Source organism: Corvus cornix, chromosome 20 (genome assembly GCF_000738735.6).
Source record: "Corvus cornix cornix isolate S_Up_H32 chromosome 20, ASM73873v5, whole genome shotgun sequence".
Lineage (NCBI taxonomy): Eukaryota > Metazoa > Chordata > Aves > Passeriformes > Corvidae > Corvus > Corvus cornix.
The window spans coordinates 224004-242946 of NC_046349.1; the positions used below are offsets into that span (position 1 = coordinate 224004).

The following is an 18943-nucleotide window of genomic DNA, read 5'->3' on the forward strand; positions in this document are numbered from 1 at the left end:
TGGTTTTTCTAAATGGGTCAATCCCCTTCCAGTTCTGAGCCTGTCACTTTTAAAAGTCAACACTTATACTGCAGTAGAACATACAAATCCCCACTAGCACAGAGAATAGTAAAGAGATAAAGGTTTGGGATGAAAACCAGCAGATTTGGGAAAATATGCAAAGTGAATCACACCCATCCAAATTGTGATATACTGGTACTAGTAATTTGCTTATGGATTTGCAGTGTTTTACAGTTTGTAAAACATGCTGCAACACCTGTGTTATTATTTTAAAAGATCGAAAACCATAGTTAAGTACCTCTTGTCTCAAATTTATAAAGTAATTTTAAAACATATATATATATATAGGTCATCATTTCTTACCTGTCACAGCTCCAAAGGCCAAAGATCCACTCATCTGTAGAGCCTGCTGTGCAGCTGGAGGAATCTGCAAACCAGTACCTGGAACAGAACACAGAGACCTTGGAGCAAACCTTTCACTCAGTTAGGGATGCAGTAACAGAAGTATCAGAAATCTTCACTGTTAGAAGACAAAAAATACCATGCATTTAGAAGTTTCATACATTTATCCTAACAGTTCTGTGGAGTGTTTTAATTCAAATTCTGCAAACTTCTGTATGTTCACACACTTGTTATTCAACATTACACGTACCTTCTGCAAGTCTTGCCATCAGCTGAAGGCGACCAGTTGTTCCCAAGTCAATTCCAGTCCGTTCCAACTCATCACTGTCCAAAAATGAGCTAGCACTGGAAGCATCAGTACGCTCAGTTACATGTCCAACTTTCATTGGCCTCCCAGCCAGCTCAAATCCATTGAGTTGTTCCAGGGCCTTTTTGGCACACTCAGAGTCTGAGAACTGTAGATTGAAAAAACACAAATTCAGTAATACCGCCTACAGGATTCAGCAACACTTCTACTGTATGTAATATCCACAATTACACAAATAGGAGAAACTCTTTAAGGTAATAGCAACGAGCTAACATAAATGTGCTCTGTAGTTTTCATTTAAACCAAACACACGCATATTTTGGTATTTGCTTTCTCATAGTTAGGTACTACATATTTAAATATATTGCTGAAGTTACAGCATCTAGAAACTGCAATCAACAAAACCCATGGCTGCAGTTCTCTTTCAAGAGTGACACTCACTTCCTTTGAAACCTTGTAACTGCCATGGTATTTACTGGTTATTCCTAAACAGATGTTCTGCTTTATGCTGCGAAACATCAAAATAAACATACAAGCATTTTATCAGTGTTAAAACCGTCAAGTATGAACTATATAGTAAGTTTGGTTTCATTTGTGTCCACGTGCCAGAGGTCCCAGCTGAGACTTTTTTCCCCATGACAAATTGCCAGGTCAGTCAAGAAACTCAAGTTCACAAAATTGTGTACCTGAGGGTAAAGAGGAAAGATGTTTTCAACTGAAAGTTTCAGCCTCTAAAATTTTATTTCCCCTAAAAAGCTCAAATTCAATTATTTTCAGCTATAAAAAACACCAGTCTTCACTAGTGTCTTTGCCTGCAGAAGGTAGCATTTGCTTTTGCAGGCACTGATTACAAAGGAAACTATTCCTATCTAAACACATTCATTGTTCATTCACAACACCCAGACAACTGTCAGAAACAAAGAAAAAGGCCAGTGCTGCATCCTGCAACATGACACTTCTAAAATGAGACCTACAGAGATATAAAGTTGCAATTTAGTAGCTACTATGTATATGCAACAAATATAGGTTATGCTTTGTGTATTATGTTTCCATTGCTACTATACAGCCACACAGATATACACAGAAGGTTTATAGAGATACTCTCCTACATGGGAAGGTTACACTCAGAAATTGTCTAAGAAAGCTGGCAATTATAGTTATACCGTGATGAATCCATATCCTTTTGAGCGTCCAGTTTCACTGTCCATCATGAGCTGAATACTTTCAATCTAAAGGTAAGAATAAAGCTACTTATTATCAGATATTTTGGAACAAGCCCCGAGATACCAAAACACAACATGAAAACAGCCCTGTCAAATACACATACATGAATATGAAACTACTACTTTTATTTTTTTAAATCAGTTTCTCATTCCTTCCTCATTTCAAAATTAGTATACAAACAGCTAAATAGGTACTTGGACAGTAAGACAGAAGCAGGTAAACATAAGGGTTTTGAGCTCAGCTACAGGCAGAGGGTTGGTCCTGATGCAGAAGTCTAGCAGATAATGAGCACGCAGACTTGATCAGATCCTATCAAACACACTGATCATAGCACCTCTTGTAAAGCTGAGAAACCCTGTTTTACAAGCTAAGAAAAGCAGTTTGCATGACTGACCAGGGTCTTTAAGAAACAGCTGTATATTTTAATAACTATTGGTATATGGGAGCTCCTAGAAGTTTACAGATACTGAATTTAAAACACATTGCTGAGTTACCCATTAGCCATAAAGTAGCACTGGGAAGAACTGGACCATATGGAATAAGAAGGAAAGATCTTCACAGCTCTCCATGTAAGCCTCCTAAACTACCTTAATCCTACTGCCAGACCTTGAGGAAAAAAAAAAAAACCACCCCAAACCACAAGAATAACAGCCACACATGTGGATTAAAATTTAATCAATTGTAGCAATTTTCCAAGGTTTTGCACAAGAGATTTAAAGGGATACTGATTCTGAATACAGCATGTGAAAAGCATTGCTACGTGTTTGAGGCAGAGTTCATATCTAAATAAAGTATGCAAAAACCTCAAACATTAACAGACTTCTTTTTCCCTATTAAGAAGCATATTGAGTATCTAACTTTTCCCCTATCTAAATGATATACCCCAGTACCATAGCACAGTAGGGCTAACATGTATTATATCTCCACTGGAAACTTCAGATTTTATCCGCTCACTTCCATAATTCTCTCTATATAAACTTACAGCCGTGCTGCATCCTGCAGCCCAATGCTCAGGAGCGAGAATGGGCCCAAGTCAGAGCTGTACAGGACACACTGCTAGTTCATGGTCTTAACATCAGCAAAAGCTGCAGCAAAAAGTCCTCAGAAACAGATGACAGACAGTACTACACTCAGAGACCTCAGCTCTGTATTTTGTGCTTTAACCTGTGAAATGGGGCTCCCATTCACAATCCTGGGAGGGAAAGATACTACAAGCTGCCGGAGTGGGATACAACATAGGGAATTTATTTGGTTTGGGTTTTTTTCCCCCCCCTGTTCCTTAATTTCAGGTATTCATTGAATTCTGAGCTTTGTAAGAAACCATTCATATTCACTGGACACCATCACAAATCCAAGTTCTCATCTGCTCTCCAACACTACCCACATACCTAAGGCCTGTGGATGCATGGGCACAGCAGTGCAAGAAAGCAACAAGGGTTTTGTGAGTACGAAGCTGAATTATTTCTGGAAGCTGACAGTGCTCTACAACTAAGCTACGTTTTTCAAATAAACTACTCTAACACAACATGCCAAATTAAAGTTTACCCTGCCAAATGGCTCGAAGATTCCTCGAAGCATATCTTCAGTTATGTTGAAATGTAATGATCCCACATAGAGCCTCATAGGACCAGCACTGCCCTTCTGCAGATTATTTGCCATTGCTGCTGCTCTGTTTTTCTCTGCCTAAGGAGAAAATAATAATTCACCTTCTATAAGAAATTAATAAAAACCCCTAACACAAGAAGTCTGTATCTATCAAATCAAAACTGGAAGATTCACCAAACAAACAGAAGCTGTTGCATGATCTGCAGTCTATTCATCAGACTTGAACTTAAGAGCTACAAAACCCAAGACCCATGACGAAGTACAGAGACAAGAGATTCCAGAAGCCTTTAAACTGAACAACTTCATGCAGAATTCTGGCTTCTACCCAGTAAATTAATGTGGAAAGCATACACAATATAGCTTTCAATTCTGTAACACTTAAAATTACTACTACTTGCTTAAGATCTGTATTTTCCTAATGCCTTTATATAACTTTGAATCACTTTAATTTGCCTGTTATCTCCAGGAAACAGAAGTCCATTTATAACTAGCTTAAATAATCATCCTTGTTAAGGTTTTCCAAACATTCAGTGGTAACCAAATTTTCAAACTTTAAGTTTCTCATCAAGATACAAGAGGTGTAACTCTGCATGAACAAAAATGAGGTTTACAATTCCTTACCTGTGATGCCTGTACTATGATAGGTACACCCAGGACTCTCTGTCCAGTCAGTCCTATTGCCAGGGGCACTGAACTAACATCAACAAATTCAACATAAGCAATTCCCTTTGAACGTCTGGAATTTCTGTCTGAAATCATTCGCACATCACGAACCTGAAAGGCAAGAATAGAGATGGAAATACTTTTAGAGATAAAGGAAAAAGCCTGATGCAGCCTATTTCTCAGATAGGTATTAATACTGAGAATTATTTGACAAGCCAATGGCTTTAATTATGCTGAAAAATCTACAGCAGCATACATCTTTTTTTAACAAACATATCCCAGAGGCAAGCTAGCATTAAAGCTGCCGTTTGAAGTCAAATATAGTAAGTGACAGAACTTGAAGCACTCTAATGCTTTACACCAGAACCTTACAGCTGATAGAACAAATGAAGTTTTTCCAGCTTAGAAGTTACATGAATATTCAAATTACGCTGTAACTGAAAAACCTATCTGAAAAAAGAAAATATGAAAAATAAAGTTGTTTGAGTCAGAATTGCATCAACATCTTTTGCCTCAAATCACATGAACAATGAGCTACTAAGAAACTACATTTTCATGTTCAAAGCTTTTAGTACTTAATTCATCATTAATCCGCCTTTGCACAGATATACAAAGCTCCAGAAAGCCACACGCTTACAATTCTGAAAAAATACCAATCTTGTACTCAAGTTGTACTAGGACAGCTTGAAGCAGTATTCAGAATCATTTTAACTTCCCTATCACCTACCTTCCCTACTGTAGAGAAAAATTCTTCCAGGTCTCTTGGTCGAATTCTCGCAGCCAACTGCATGCAGAACACTGTTCGAGCATCCCTCTCTTCAGGGGTAAGATTATCAATAGGTTCTCTGGAAAGAGTAAAGTTCAGTTAAAAAAATAAGCTGAATTAAGTTAATTCATATTTGGACCGCACACGAAACACTAAATGATCAGTACTTCACAGTCTGATGGGAAAAAACATGCCTGCTGTATTAAAAATGCATAGTTAAGAACTGAAGGGAATACCAAATATTAACATGGTAAGTTGTTTACTTTTATAACATGACTGAATATCCTATTTCAACTGTGAGCATCAAATATGACTGAAAAATTCTGTTTTATGTACAGAAGCCCAAACTAAACAGAGGTACCATTTTGCTACTGTCCAGAACTGGTACCACGTACCATTCTGGAGCTTGCATGTCCTTTTCATCAAAAAAGGACAAGAACACAAAGGCAAACGGGGTGAACTAGCACAGATCAGCTGTTCAAATTCTCAGACAAGTAGTGTGAGCTAGGCTATGCCAACTCACATCTTGCATTTACCCAGTCACTTTAGAGTCACTACAGCCACCGCGTAATACTGACATCCACGTAAATAAACTCCCAGTCCCCATTTCATAGTTTCAGCTTGTTAACCCATAAAAAACTATGAATAGTGAATAATTACTTTGATCCTTGACACATTAAGAACTAGAATAATTTTATTTCAATACTAAACTGTTAGCTGAAATTAGATGCACCACTTTGAACATATCAAAGCTTTCAATCTAAACAAATGTGACTTGTACTCAAGTACAAGTTACACAAGAAGTAGCATGGTGGATCCTGGAATGAGTTTCCAGCCACGTAGTATGTATTTTTGTTAATATAATTACATCGATATTAATCACCGAGAATCCACAATAAAATTTTAAACTGAATTATCTCAGTAAGAGTTTGCCAGTCATTGAAAAACAAAATGAGACTGGTTAAATTTAACTGCATTAATGTAAGAGAATAATCTCATTAGCAGCTATCTAAATCCTATTCCCTTAAATGAGAAGCCTAAGAATGGATAAGCAGATCCTGGATTCCAGAGGCATATAGCCTCTCTACAAATAACACAAATAAATACTGAACAGTAAAAAGAAGCATTTGTACTTTTCCATTCCATACTCTAGATTATTAAGTACAATTTAGCAGAAAACTAATTTAAATCACAATCAATGAAAAGAAGATTGAGAATACAGAAACCCAAGAAACAAACAAAGCAAGACTTGTTTTGCAAACTGACATTATTTACAACCTTTTATGACATGGGGAGAAAGCAACGTATTATCAATGTTCTTCTCTCACTGGCTTCCTGAATGAATTCCAGCACCACTTATGAGTATAAGCTCAAGAGCAAGTAGTCATGCATTATTTCACCATCACTTTTCCAACTCCAACTGGACAAAAACAAACAAACCCAAACACACATAAAGAGTCATACCTAACAGGGCTTTTGTCTTTTCTGAAAGGACTTTTGCTTCTGGAGCGACGTCTGCTAAAAAGAAAGATCAACAAGATTACAAGAAAACCTTCAAATATACCACCCCTGATTCTAAATAAAACCTATTAATGATGTAATGAAAAACAAAGAAAAGTCAAAAACCTTAATTTGATGCTGTGAGGCAGACCGATCTTCCCTCTGATGGCACTGTTGAATTTTGGACCAGAACTATGGCAGAAGAAAAGACAAGACACCTGAGTACCTGAATTCAAGACTTCCTGTCTGTACTCACATTACACTGCAAGCGCTCACCCACCCTTGCATCTGAACTAGTCAGCATTTCCATTAGCATCACCCACAGCATGCGTAAGATTATCAAGAGGTTATCAATACATGCCAGACCATAAGGCACAGAATACGATCCCCTCTCACTTTCACCTACATCACAAAATCCCAGAATATGCAGGACTGTTCATGAGCCAGTCAGTCATAGCACATTTGTACATAAAAACTATTCTGAGCTACAGTTACTGTTGTAACCATTTTCACCTGGTTTTTTGTCCACATGCAAGTTCTACATAGCAATGACTGCAAAGGATAACGCTCATGGCCTGGAACTCGGCCTCAGAGCTGTATGCCAAGTGGTGCTGGCAGGATTACTTGCTCAAGTGTAACATTTTAAAGTCGAAAGTTCCATGAAATTTAAGGTGCAAGAGGAAACCACAGTGGATCCCTGCAGACACCTGCAAGGGATACATTCACTAACGTTGTCTCAGCTCTCACCACTAAAGCGCTACAAATATATAAATGAAGCTTCCTTAAAGTTCCTAATGGCCGCCAAACCACAGAAGCAGTGAACCCAGCAGTTAGCTGTATACAGACATGTAATCACAAAAGGAATCCAGTCTCTTGACTGAATCTAATTTAATTCTCCAGGCGTCACAGAGTCTGTTTGAACAAACTGTAATCTGCCCTTTGCTTCCATGTTAAGGACAGTCCTCTCGCTAGTTAATGGGGCACACAGGAACAGACTGTGACACGAGCAGTCAGATTCGTCCTATCGCGTTCTTCCTGAATTTGATCTCCTGGTAGAGAGTTGTTCAAAAGGCAAAGAACAACACCTGTTAACATTCTTCCTGTATCTCCACCAAGCGCAGAGGCACTGCTGCACAGACTGAATGCTGTGCACTGGGCTTTGGCTTTCCATCTGTACACAATTGATTCTTTCTGCTGTGGCTACAAATTGATGGGAAACACCCTGAAAGACATGGCAGGCTGAAGACATTAAGTAGTCTTTCACTAAATCCATTTGGCCAGGCAATTTGTCTGAAAAACGTCTTCTTGCTCCTCAATGGAGCAGTAATGCTTATAGTTAAACTCAGCATCCACCACAAGTAGGAAGATGCCCGTTTTTTAAACGTGTCATGACACAGGTGGAAGTAGTGGGCCAAGATCCAAAACCGTGCTGGCCAGGTTAAAGCAAGGGAAATATGGCCCTGTACAACACTGGAAAAAAAAATAAAGAAAAAAGACCATTTAGAAACTACTTATTAAGAGAAGATAACTACTTATTAAGAGAAAATAAGACATAAAACACAGGCACATGTTGAGATGAGATCACTATTGATCAAAACCAGACTTTTTTTTGCCTAGAATAAATTATTCAATTTTCTGCTCAAGTCCAGACAAATTATTGCTGGGAGTGTCTATTCAGAGTCTTCAATACCTATGGCACAGCCACCAAAAGCTGCATCTGGAAATACTGGTACTAGTTCCAGAGGCTAGCTTCTTATCAGACACGGGATTACCTTGCACCTTCACATCTGATGTAAAACATGGTGCTCTTCATTTCAATTCAAATGCAGCCAAACAAACCAATTACAGTGACTCCAGAATACTAACATGCAGACCAACTACACAATAGTAAGTACTTAAGACCATGAGTTTTCAAGGAAATAATAAAAGAAATCTTGTATTTGTCTAAACCTAATGAAAAACAAAACCAAAACACAAACAACTGAGAAGTAACAGTTTTCAAATACAGGCACAAGCAGGGGGCTGGGGGGGGAGGAAGAGGAAAAAGGGGCAGGGAAAACCCACAACCCACCACAACTCCAAAAGTCTCCATTTTCACTCTTGACTAGTACCATCTCATTTACAAACTCCATGAGAGCAACATTAAGAAATCCCAGACCACTGGAACAGACCAAGCAGAAAGCTGCCTGGGGCAAGGTGAGAGTCCAAGTTACCTTCTCAAAATCCCTTTTCAACAGTATTTTCCCTGTGTTTTTCTAGTGAGACTTGCTTGTAAAGCTGTGGATTTTAAGTTTCTTCTTTGCTTCTACTGTCTCTACAATTGTTGCCCAGTTCCTGCTAACCTGTACAGAAGCACCAAGTCACAAGCCATTAATCTCTATGTCTAGGAGTCACCTTCCTTGTAAGCCAAAGTCCTGTGTGCAGCCAAAGCACACACTTTCACAAAACCTATGTGATGCCACATGGCCCAAAAATGGTCAGGTCAGAAGACAGCCAGCAAATTATCAGCTTTTACCTGCTCATTCATATTCAAGACTTTGACAAAACAATGCCAGACAAGGCAAACTTTGGCTAACAAAGTCCAGGAGAATCACAATGAACTTTGAGTCGTCATGTAATAAACCTGTTTTCCTAACAGCTTTGTCTAAATTCTTGGTTTCAGAATAGAAATAGGATGGTCTAAGTGACTTCTACTGTATGGGCCGGGATTTGCCTGACAGATGTCTAAGCAAGACTACTCAGTCAAGTTCTTTCTCCTAAGAAACCTAATGATACAGCTATGTAGCACTTAAGGGACAACATACATGAAAATAACATTAGAAAAAATACCCCTGTGAACACTAAGCAATGCAAGCCAGTCACCTAATTTTAAAGTAGTAAAACATTTTACCACAACCTCAAGCCTAAACTGACAAACTTGAAGTTTTCAGGTTCTCTGTAGCACCCTCTTCTTTTCCTTCAGAATCACCTACACTACTTCTCTCACTGTTGCTGAGACTCCTCCTAACTGCTCCCACCAGCAAAACCATCTCAGTTTGCAGATATCAGCTTGAAAAAGAGCCTTTATAAAGCTAATGAGAAAGACCACAAAGAGGAGGAAGAGTAAAAAATAAGATAAAATAGAAGGCATAAAGCATTTTGATCTAGATGCTGCAGTCAGCTACAACCCTGCCAGCAGTAACTCCAACCCAGAACTACCAGAACAGCCCCACAAGGAGAAATTCCAGAAATAAATTCTCCAGCCAGCAAGAGTACTCTGGCAGTCACTTTTGAAACACTGAGCTTATGGCACTGATACAGAGAAGACTTCTTCAAATGAAAGCCCAGTTTTGGTAGATCCAAAGGTGGCTGGTGATGGGGAAGGCTCAATCGCCAAAGCTTTTGTCTCCCTTCAGCACCTGTTATACAGATTTAAAAGGTGGGTCTCTGCATTTAAAGAGCCTGAACAGGAAATGAAGAGCTCTCCACAACCGCATCTTCTGAGGTCCTTCTCTTTCACACCTTTTGAGCCAAAACAAGAGTTTTGGAATCACATTAGCATGTTTATCACTTTAACAGGACCATCCATCATCTACAACTGAATAACAGCAACTGCTTGCTGACTGCCGACAGTGAACACCAAAGCTTCTGGGATACAGGTGCTTGCCCTATACCAGTCTTCCACTAACCCATCTAAACACACTAGAATTCTTCTTGGTTAAATGAAAGCAACAATTTGGCAACTGAAGCAGAGAACAAACTATCAAATGAATAAGCACAACTATGTATCCTCAGAGCATACTAGATTATCTCTGCTTCTTGTTCACTGTGCCTCAACACCAGAGAAATCACCCAGAACAGCTATGGAAGAGTGTCAGAATAGCAAAAAAGACTCCTTGTAACCATTTACCTTTTTGGCATAACATATCTCAGTGCATTAAAACAGGCATGGGTTATTGTAGTAACATCAATACTTTCAACCTCTGCTTAAGGAAATCATTTTGGAAGACCAGAATACTGGAACTCCCAAATTTTTCCAGGTCAAAAACTACCTCACCCAGTGACAACTAGAAAAACAAAGAACAAAATCCTCCAACATAGCTGGGAGAATGCAGCAAGTCCCAATTACAAGATGAGACAAAGGACATCCTCTTCACACAACACTGCACTGGAGGTGAGGAGACCAGCAGGCTCCATATACAGAAGGCTGAAGTTTTTGATCATGGTCATCTGTATCTTGATCCACAACAGCAGCACTGGCGCAACCCAACTAGCTACTGTAATCTTACAGGTGCAAGAGTTGTAGGAAAACAAGCCAACTCTGCACTGCTGAAATCTTCATAGCTGAAGCCCAGAGCATTGTACAGAGGCTCTGATATTCAAGACAAAGGAAAAGCAGGGCTAATACATAATATGATCCCCACATACACAGGGCTGATGATGCAAAGGACGCCACTGCACCTCAGAGGACCCAGGAACTGCAATAAGTTTTCGTTACGAAAATTACAACATCCAGGTGACTTAGCACAGTGAGACCCTGAGACCTCAGGAAGTTTTGTCTGTAGTCCAAGAGTACAAAAAGCCCCAAGAAAAACATTCATGTGCATAAAACTGCACATGAATTTTATGCCTACAATTTATCAGAAGGCAAACACTGTCTGCTCCAACATCTTGAGAGAGTTCTCCATCATGGTGACATTACATGTCATGAATAAAAAAATACACCTTTTCAAATGCCTTCTTTTTACATGATCTTGCATTCCAAGATTTGGCAACGGTTGAGAGGAGACCTGGACAACAGCAGAGACAAAGAGCAGTCTCAGGTAATCAATGACAGTCAAGCATACAGCCCAGTTCTCACTGTGCTTCTGCAGAAGGAAGCAATGGGAAGCAAAGGGGAGAGCCACAGTACAAACCATCAGAAATGATAACTGATGAAAAAACATCTTTCGAGAATTTATTTACAAATGCCTGGAACTACCTATTGCTGAAGTTCTATCAAACTAAATATCTGAGAGGAACAAAAGAATTCTTGTCAGCCTCTAAACAAGTCGAGAAAAAGCAGGGCAAATACGCAACACATAGGCATTGCTAAGACAAGATGCTTCCAGTTTGGATGCATAAACATGGAATGTGTTTGTGTGAATATTCATTTAGAGAATTTAATGTTTAAGAACAGCAAGACAGTAAAAATCTTCAGTAATACGAAAAAAAAGGGGTTTATGAGCCTGTAACCAAAGTAACAGACTACTATTAATTTTTTGACTGTTAAACCATCAAGTTCATATACTTAAGATAGTTAGGACACAGAGACAATTTGGTTCTTACACTGATTTTGTGATAAACTTTGCTACTGATTTTGTGATAAACTTTGCTTTCCAGTCAGCTGTACACATTCTTTCATTTGCTTTTCCATCTCTATGTTTGGCTAAGAATGAAAACTAGAAGAGGAATATTACTGTCCTCCTCTTTTTCACTCCATATTTATTGACATTATTCAAGCTTAACTTCTCACCTTCTTTTCTAAGATAATTATTGGCCAATTTAGAAAGCAGAGCGAAACTTTAACCTTCCACATTGTAACACTGAAGCAGCACACATGCAACTCTAAACAAATAACCTACTAGGGACTTCTATAGCGGCCTCTGAATCTGCGATCTCTACTCCTAGACCGGCTGCGTCTACGTTCTTTGCTTCTGCTCCGTTTCCTTTCCCGGCTTCTGCTCTTTTTCCGTTCCCGATCTCGGCTCCGTTTGCGTTCCTTACTTCTGCTCCTCTTTCTATCATGGCTTCGACTTCGGCTCTTGCTCTTTTTTCTCCTGAAAAAGAAAAGTGCAACTTCAGTTACACACATAGCTCAGTGTTATTTACCCCACATTCCACATTTCCTCTGATGTCACAGACATTGATAGGAAAAGTTTCTACCTGTTGGTATTTATACTTTTTTTCGTTAAATGGGTGGCTAAGCATGTCAGCAATCTTCTATCATGAGCCATGTCAAGTTTGCAACAGCGCATTTCTATTTTAAAACTTTTAATTGCTAGAGAATGCTTTCAGAAGAGTAAAAGGACTAAAAACTCACACTTCCAGTGTTAGATCTAGTACATAGCAGTTGCAGTACTTCATGTGGCGTTTAAACATACTTTAAACACAGCTTCACAATTCTAAGAATAAATTATATATAGCAAAGTAAAACAAAACACAACAAAAATAGAAAGGAAGAGGCAAGTCTGGGGGAAAGGAAGGTTGTTTCCTCTTAATACTCCCTGCCAACAGTCTGTAACATGCTGCTTAAGAGTTTTGCTTCCTACTTGCTACTCCCACTCATAAGCCACTTGCTTTTTTAAGTCTATGGCTGTTATAGATTTGGGGCAAACTGCAGATTTTTGTAACTTTACCCATTTACTTAGAAAATTGAAACTTCTAAAACCTGTATGTCAATTATACCTCATATTTGAAAAACAGTGAGCAACTGTTCCATTACTGCATTTGGGTTATTCACAAATTTCTTCCTCCATCTCAGTCTGAGACCACCAAAGCTTACAGTTTCTCCTAGTTTCTAAAATATATCTGCATGTATACATAAGACACATATTAAACAGATGCTCAGGCCATTACTTAAGACAGCAAAAAAATTAAATATGCTGAACGTAACAAGTCTGTATATTTATCTGATGCTAAGCAAATGTTTCCACAATTTTGATGACATCAGTTGCAAAGGGTATTAACCACATTTGTAAGCAAAAGAAAATTTCCAAATTGCTGCAACTGCAAACACAGAGTTTTTTCAATTTATTTCTTTAAACACTATTGACATGGATTCCCAAGTCCACGAAAATCAGCAGCCTCTCCCCAAATGTAGAGAATTGAGAAAATACTTACTTCTTGCTGCGTTCTTCGTGGCCATTGGCACTGCTCAATTTGTTCTCATCCTAAGCAGGGTTGATAGAAGAACATCGTGAGGACGAAGCGGAAATATTTCAAGTGGTCAAAGGGTAATGGGAATAGGAATAAGAAAATAAAAAACAAAAATTTTAATACTAAATTACTTGTTTACAGCTTAATGTGGAAAGCTTTAGAAAATTTAGATAGGCATGTTTAACCACTTTGCTGCTTAAATTTAAGTCATACAATTACAAAATACAAGACTTACATCATTTAAAAGTGTGTATTAAATTGTAGATACTTCCTTACATGGTTTAGAGAGCAAGTTATCCTGTAGAATTCAGCACTCAAGTGGCTAAATGTTATTTCTATAAAATTTAAGAGGAAGTTTGAGGTGTTTGCGAGCCCCTCTGATTAGTACCAAGGCTATCTCTGCCTAAGCCCCGTGGCTACACTAGCAGCCAGCCACTATGGAATTCCTGTGACCGATGCCATTCCCGAGATCTTCACTCATTTTCGTTGAAGGGTTGTAAGAGCTTGATGTCACCTCTGTCACACATCTCGCCCTGAAGCAAACAGGGATTCACACTGCTTTAGTAACGTCGACTCCCAAGAAAGCCATCAATAATCCACCAGTCCAGCCTAAACATTCCCTATTTCCATACCTGTTTACATGGAAAATATCCATGTTAAGCCAGGACACAAGAATTTTAACACAACAGTTCACAACTTTCTCTTCAAGATGTAAACGTAACTGCTAAGTATTACATAAACTAAATATACCACTTAAAACTTACGAATGCTCATCCAAAATTCATGACATAGTTGTAATAAACACTGCAAAATAGACTAACAATAGCTGCTATGTAATCTATATACTGGCTTTACAGTTTAATCACATTGGTTACATCAAAAGTACAATTCCTAGGCAACTTAAACTTATATACATTTCTTTCAAAATCAGTGCTAAAGCATGCAGTCTGTTAACACTTCACCACCATCTGGTGGAAAACAAAAAAAGACAGTATTCATTTGCTGCTGGTTTAAGTGAAAGACATCACTAAGCTAATTGATAATAATTTCACACAAAAATCAACATTTCCTAATTAAACAACTAGGACAGAAGAATACAAGAGCTTATTTTAGAATGACACCACAGACTGTGATACTGTCTTTTACTCGCTAAGAACATTCTATTCAGGGATCCAAGAATTTCTGTAAATTCGTTCACTCAGCAATTGATTTTCATCTGCCCTGTTGAAAGATTAACCGCCAGCAGCCTTCTGCATTAAAAGCAAGTCCCACTCTTCTCGCACTGAGCAGATTGTTCAAATATTTACTTGCCATGGGACTGGTGAAAAGGTTATTCTTGGAACCCTGCTGTTTTCCCAAACCACTGCATTCACCTTGTTGCTATACCAAACTAGACTTGGCAATTTTAGAGGAAAGGTTTTAGGATTTTGGTTTCTGGGGTTTGTTTTGGTTTTGTTTTGGTTTTGTTTAGTTGGTTTTTGGGTAGATTTCTTTTGTTTTGTTTTGATGGTGTTTGGTGTTGGTTTTTTTTAACCTAGGGGACCACGGTACAGCGATACGTCACTCAATTACTACCTTATGATTGACAGTTCACACTGGAATCAAAGGTGAATTCATGGGAGTAGAGGTGAGATATCGTTAGGCAAGTCTACAAAGAGAGATAGATGGGCATTTATTCATCACGCTGAAGTGAAACTACTGCACAATATAATTACATTAACAGTATATATTAACTTGACAGTTACATGTAATGCATGTCCAGTAAGATAAATCATGAGGGCTCCAGGGATGTTAGTTTACAGTTCAGCAGTAGTTTCATGAATAATGCTAAATTAAGGTAAACAGGACCTCACTGGCATATTTTTTCTCACCTTCTTGTAAGGAGCTTCAAGCATTGCTTCAATATCAATATCATCAGCCATTTTTTCAGGACACCTGAAAGAAGAAGTAAATTCCACCTGAGTTGGAAAACACCCTCGTGCTTTATATTGCAACAGCTTTTACTTAAGAGGTCATCACTGCATTGGCTCAAAGTCACGATGCAGGGCTTCGGTAGATATTTCCCACAAAAACTGGAATGAAGCTTTGCCCAGTGAGCTGATAATGAATGTGTGCAAAGTAATTACGGCTGCAAACAACAAAATGTGATTGAACACCATTAGCCAGAGGAAACCCCAGAGGTATTCCACCAATTTCTTTCAAAACAAAGAGCACAGTGTATTTATGACACACAAACACAGCTCTGGTGGCCATCTTGAGAAGTGCTAGAGCTTCACCAAAGGACAATGCACCATCAGGCAAACCTGTTCACAGCTCCTAGCCTTTGCCATCATCATTTATCAACCTCAGGATGTGGACACTGTGGTACTTTGAGAAATGCAGCCTCCTGCATAACAGGGGCCACAGGAAAATAGTTATGATTCCAGTACTAAGAGCTACTAAAGCATACATAAAGTCCATCCAGTCTGGAACTTCTCGGACAAAAAAGACCCACCACACCAGGTAACATTTGGCACCACGAACATTTTGGGTTTAGTTGCTCCTCTTATTTTCCAATTTCAACCCTTTAATATAATTTTATGTTTACTATACTCTGAATCACTTTGACACTTGATTTCCTCTCCCTATGCATATGCAATTAAGCAACTCTCAAGACTCCTGGAATTAAACTTGGACATTAACTTCCTCAAATCTCTTAGGGAAAGTTTCTCTTCTTTTTCTTTCTTAAGCTCAAGAATAGCCAGTCCTCTAGATACAAGTCTGACAGCCCAACAGTGAAGATTTCCCTGCATGTGCACAATAAAATGGATTTTTAATCATACAGGTTAGTTCTTGCACCTTGTCTACAGGCACTACTGCAGGAACTGTGCTGTCCCGAGACTTGGGCAGAATAATGAAATTGCTCCAATATATCAAGATTCTTTAAACAGGCCACTTACAATGTCGTAATTGAGAATGCTTTACCAGAGCTGCAGCACAGCTGACCCTGGCCCAGGAATACGTTCTAGAATAAAACACAATCCTCAAGCAGGATCACAACACGGGAAGTTCACACTCAATTACTTAACTGAGGCACACTAACCTCATTTTCAAATTACTACCTGCTGGGCTATAGTGCTATCACTTACAGATATGAGCATCCTTCATTTAAGTGCAATGGCTCAATTTTACTTCTTACTACAGTATTTATATTCAGCTTTTCAAGCCATCTACATACATGCAAGTGATTTAATTCACTGCTGTTCTACCAGTATGTAGTATAAATAGTACATCAGTATGACTAAGGGCCATGAAAAAGCCAAACCCAGAATTCTACAAAAAAATTCCCACCGGTGACAACTCCCACTCAAAATTAGTTTCAGATGTGTAATTTAACCAACATATCCAGCTACATTTGGTGAGAAATTATTCATCCTGAAGAGGGGTGGCCACAATAGGGACCATCAAACCTTGAATGGCATGGAAAAGTGCAGAGGGAAGGACTATTACTGCATTCACCCAAATAGTAAGTGAATGAACTATCATCCAGTGGGTTCAAAACAATGGTCCTTATTCACAAAGCATTTAGCCATTGAATTCACTGTGGAAGAGCACTATGGATCCCGACAAAGAAAAATAAGCACATGCAGTGTTCAAAAAAAACCCCCCCAAACCCATAAAAGTTTACAGAAAAAGCTTTTCATTAAACAAAGACATGCCTCGTGACCGTGAACCACAACTAAGTGCACATAGAGAGAACTGTCAATGTGTGACTGTGCTGTTCCCATTCTTTCTTTGGCATTTACTGCTGGCCACCATCACTGACAATCTCCTGAACTGCGTGGACCTTTGGCCTCACCCCAGCAATCTGTACCCTTTGTACTCTTTACAAAACACTTCCACTGGGACAATAGCATGTTATCAGAGTACGTTCTGTCTATGTAACAGAATCCTGCTATCAGCCCTGCAATGCATATATGTAATGCATATAATAATGCTACATATGGAGTTGAAAGTATTTTTTTTAAAATCACAAATGAAAGTTCGCAATAATTTCAAATGACTAGAAAATCCTGACAGATTTTCAAATATCTTTCATTAAACACTGATGCTCAAAATAATTTTCCTGAAAGCCTTTCAGCTTGCTCAAAAAAGCGACTAACTTGTTTGTAGAGGGAAAAAAAATAACAAAACCACCCTAACAAGCAAACAAAAAACCCTCCCAAACCATCAAAACAAACAAGGAATGAACTACACCCGAAACTTTGTGGATCTACAGAAAACGTAAAGGGACAGGAAATTTACTGCAACTGAGCTAGTCACTATTTTGAAGAGAAACACTCTCTCTTTGTGCTGTACTGTATTACATAAAAGGAATTTAAAAGGGTTCCGTTCTCAAAATTATTTGTTTTAGAAATCCAATGAATGACAATTCTACACGTTTTACATGTAGTGTCCTGGAAAAGCATCAGGAAACTTTAGGGAGGACTCCGACGCCTCGGGAGGGCAGATCGCCTCTCAGCAGGACCCATACGTCTGCACGCAACTCCTAAGTCAGAATTCCCGCACTCTCCTGAGACGATCACGCGGAGCGAATTCGGTTTCCCAGACACAGTGATGCCCAGTGCTGCCTACCCTGCTGTGGCTGCCCTCCTACCTCGCTCCTTCCAAAGGCCTTCACTCCCCGCCCGCCCCACCTCCGCCCCTCCCCGCCCCGTCTCCCATGGCGAACAGCCCCGCAGCCGCTCCCGCCCGGTCCCTCCGCACAGCGCCATCGCGGGAAGGGGGGGGCTGTAGGGGGGAGCCGGGGCGGGGCAGCGCCATGCCGGGGGTAGCTGGGTCTGTCCGCGACGTGGCCACGAACAACCGAACCGCACACGGCCGGGCGGCGGGGCGGGGGCCGCCGGGAGCTCTGGTCCCGGTGACGGGCAGAGCGGCCCCGCGGGAAGGGCCGAGGCGGCCATGGCGGCGGGAGGGGCGCAGACACCCAGGCCGCAGCAGCCCGCGGACCAGGCCGCCGCTTGCCCGGAGGGGGGGCCCCGGCCCCACGAGCAATTACCTGCGCCACGAGCAGTGCGATCCTCGCTAGGGCCCCTTGGTCCAGCAACGGCGGCTCCGGCGTCACTGCGCTGGCGGTGGGGGATGGGCCCGAGGGCTCAAGCACCCTCTCCAGGCGTCTGAACCTTAAATGGACAGCGGCGCTCAGGCAGCCGCGGGGAGCGGGCGGCTAGGGACAGCGCGGTCGTGAGTCCGTCCCGGTGCCGGTCTGGCCCCGTCTATGGCTCCGCGGCTGCTCCCGAAATGGCGCCCGGCCGCTCGCCGCTCCGCGCACGGCACGGGGGCGCCCAGCGTACCGCGCAGGGGCTCTCGCGAGATGCACGGTCAAACAAGGCCCTGCACCCCCGGGCTCGCCACCTCTCGCGAGATATCGCAACCGGAAGCAGTGGCGGAAATGCTCGCGAGACTTGGGTAGACAGGTGGCTTTGTCACGCGCTTCTGAGCTCTCGCGAGAGCTTGCACGCCCGCCTGGCGCCCGGCGGGCGGGCCGAGCCTGGGGCCGCTGTGGGCGGGGCTGCGGCTGCGCCCGGGGCCTGGGGCCC

The 18943-nt window shown here is 40.6% G+C and overlaps 1 protein-coding gene across 5 annotated transcripts in view; it reads right to left on the reverse strand.

The window, feature by feature from the left end:
• The window catches only part of RBM39 (RNA binding motif protein 39), a 29111-nt gene extending 10420 nt beyond the window's left edge, over window positions 1-18691 (reverse strand). For 2 of the 5 annotated variants that reach the window (XR_005603470.1, XR_005603469.1), the window contains exons 1-12: window positions 18403-18691; window positions 15236-15299; window positions 13329-13378; window positions 12071-12265; window positions 6594-6659; window positions 6432-6485; window positions 4929-5046; window positions 4160-4312; window positions 3479-3616; window positions 1873-1938; window positions 653-857; window positions 364-441 (exon numbers count right to left, since the gene is read on the reverse strand). Coding sequence is in view for 3 of the 5 variants with exons in the window: in XM_039563435.1 (XP_039419369.1) it covers window positions 364-441; window positions 653-857; window positions 1873-1938; window positions 3479-3616; window positions 4160-4312; window positions 4929-5046; window positions 6432-6485; window positions 6594-6659; window positions 12071-12265; window positions 13329-13378; window positions 15236-15286 (1174 nt within the window). In the remaining 2 variants the exon portion in view is untranslated. Of the gene's footprint in view, window positions 1-363; window positions 442-652; window positions 858-1872; window positions 1939-3478; window positions 3617-4159; window positions 4313-4928; window positions 5047-6431; window positions 6486-6593; window positions 6660-12070; window positions 12266-13328; window positions 13379-14939; window positions 15013-15235; window positions 15300-18402 lie in introns of all 5 variants that reach the window. The other 3 variants (XM_039563437.1, XM_039563436.1, XM_039563435.1) reach the window with 3 other exon arrangements.
• Window positions 18692-18943: the final 252 nt, after the last annotated feature.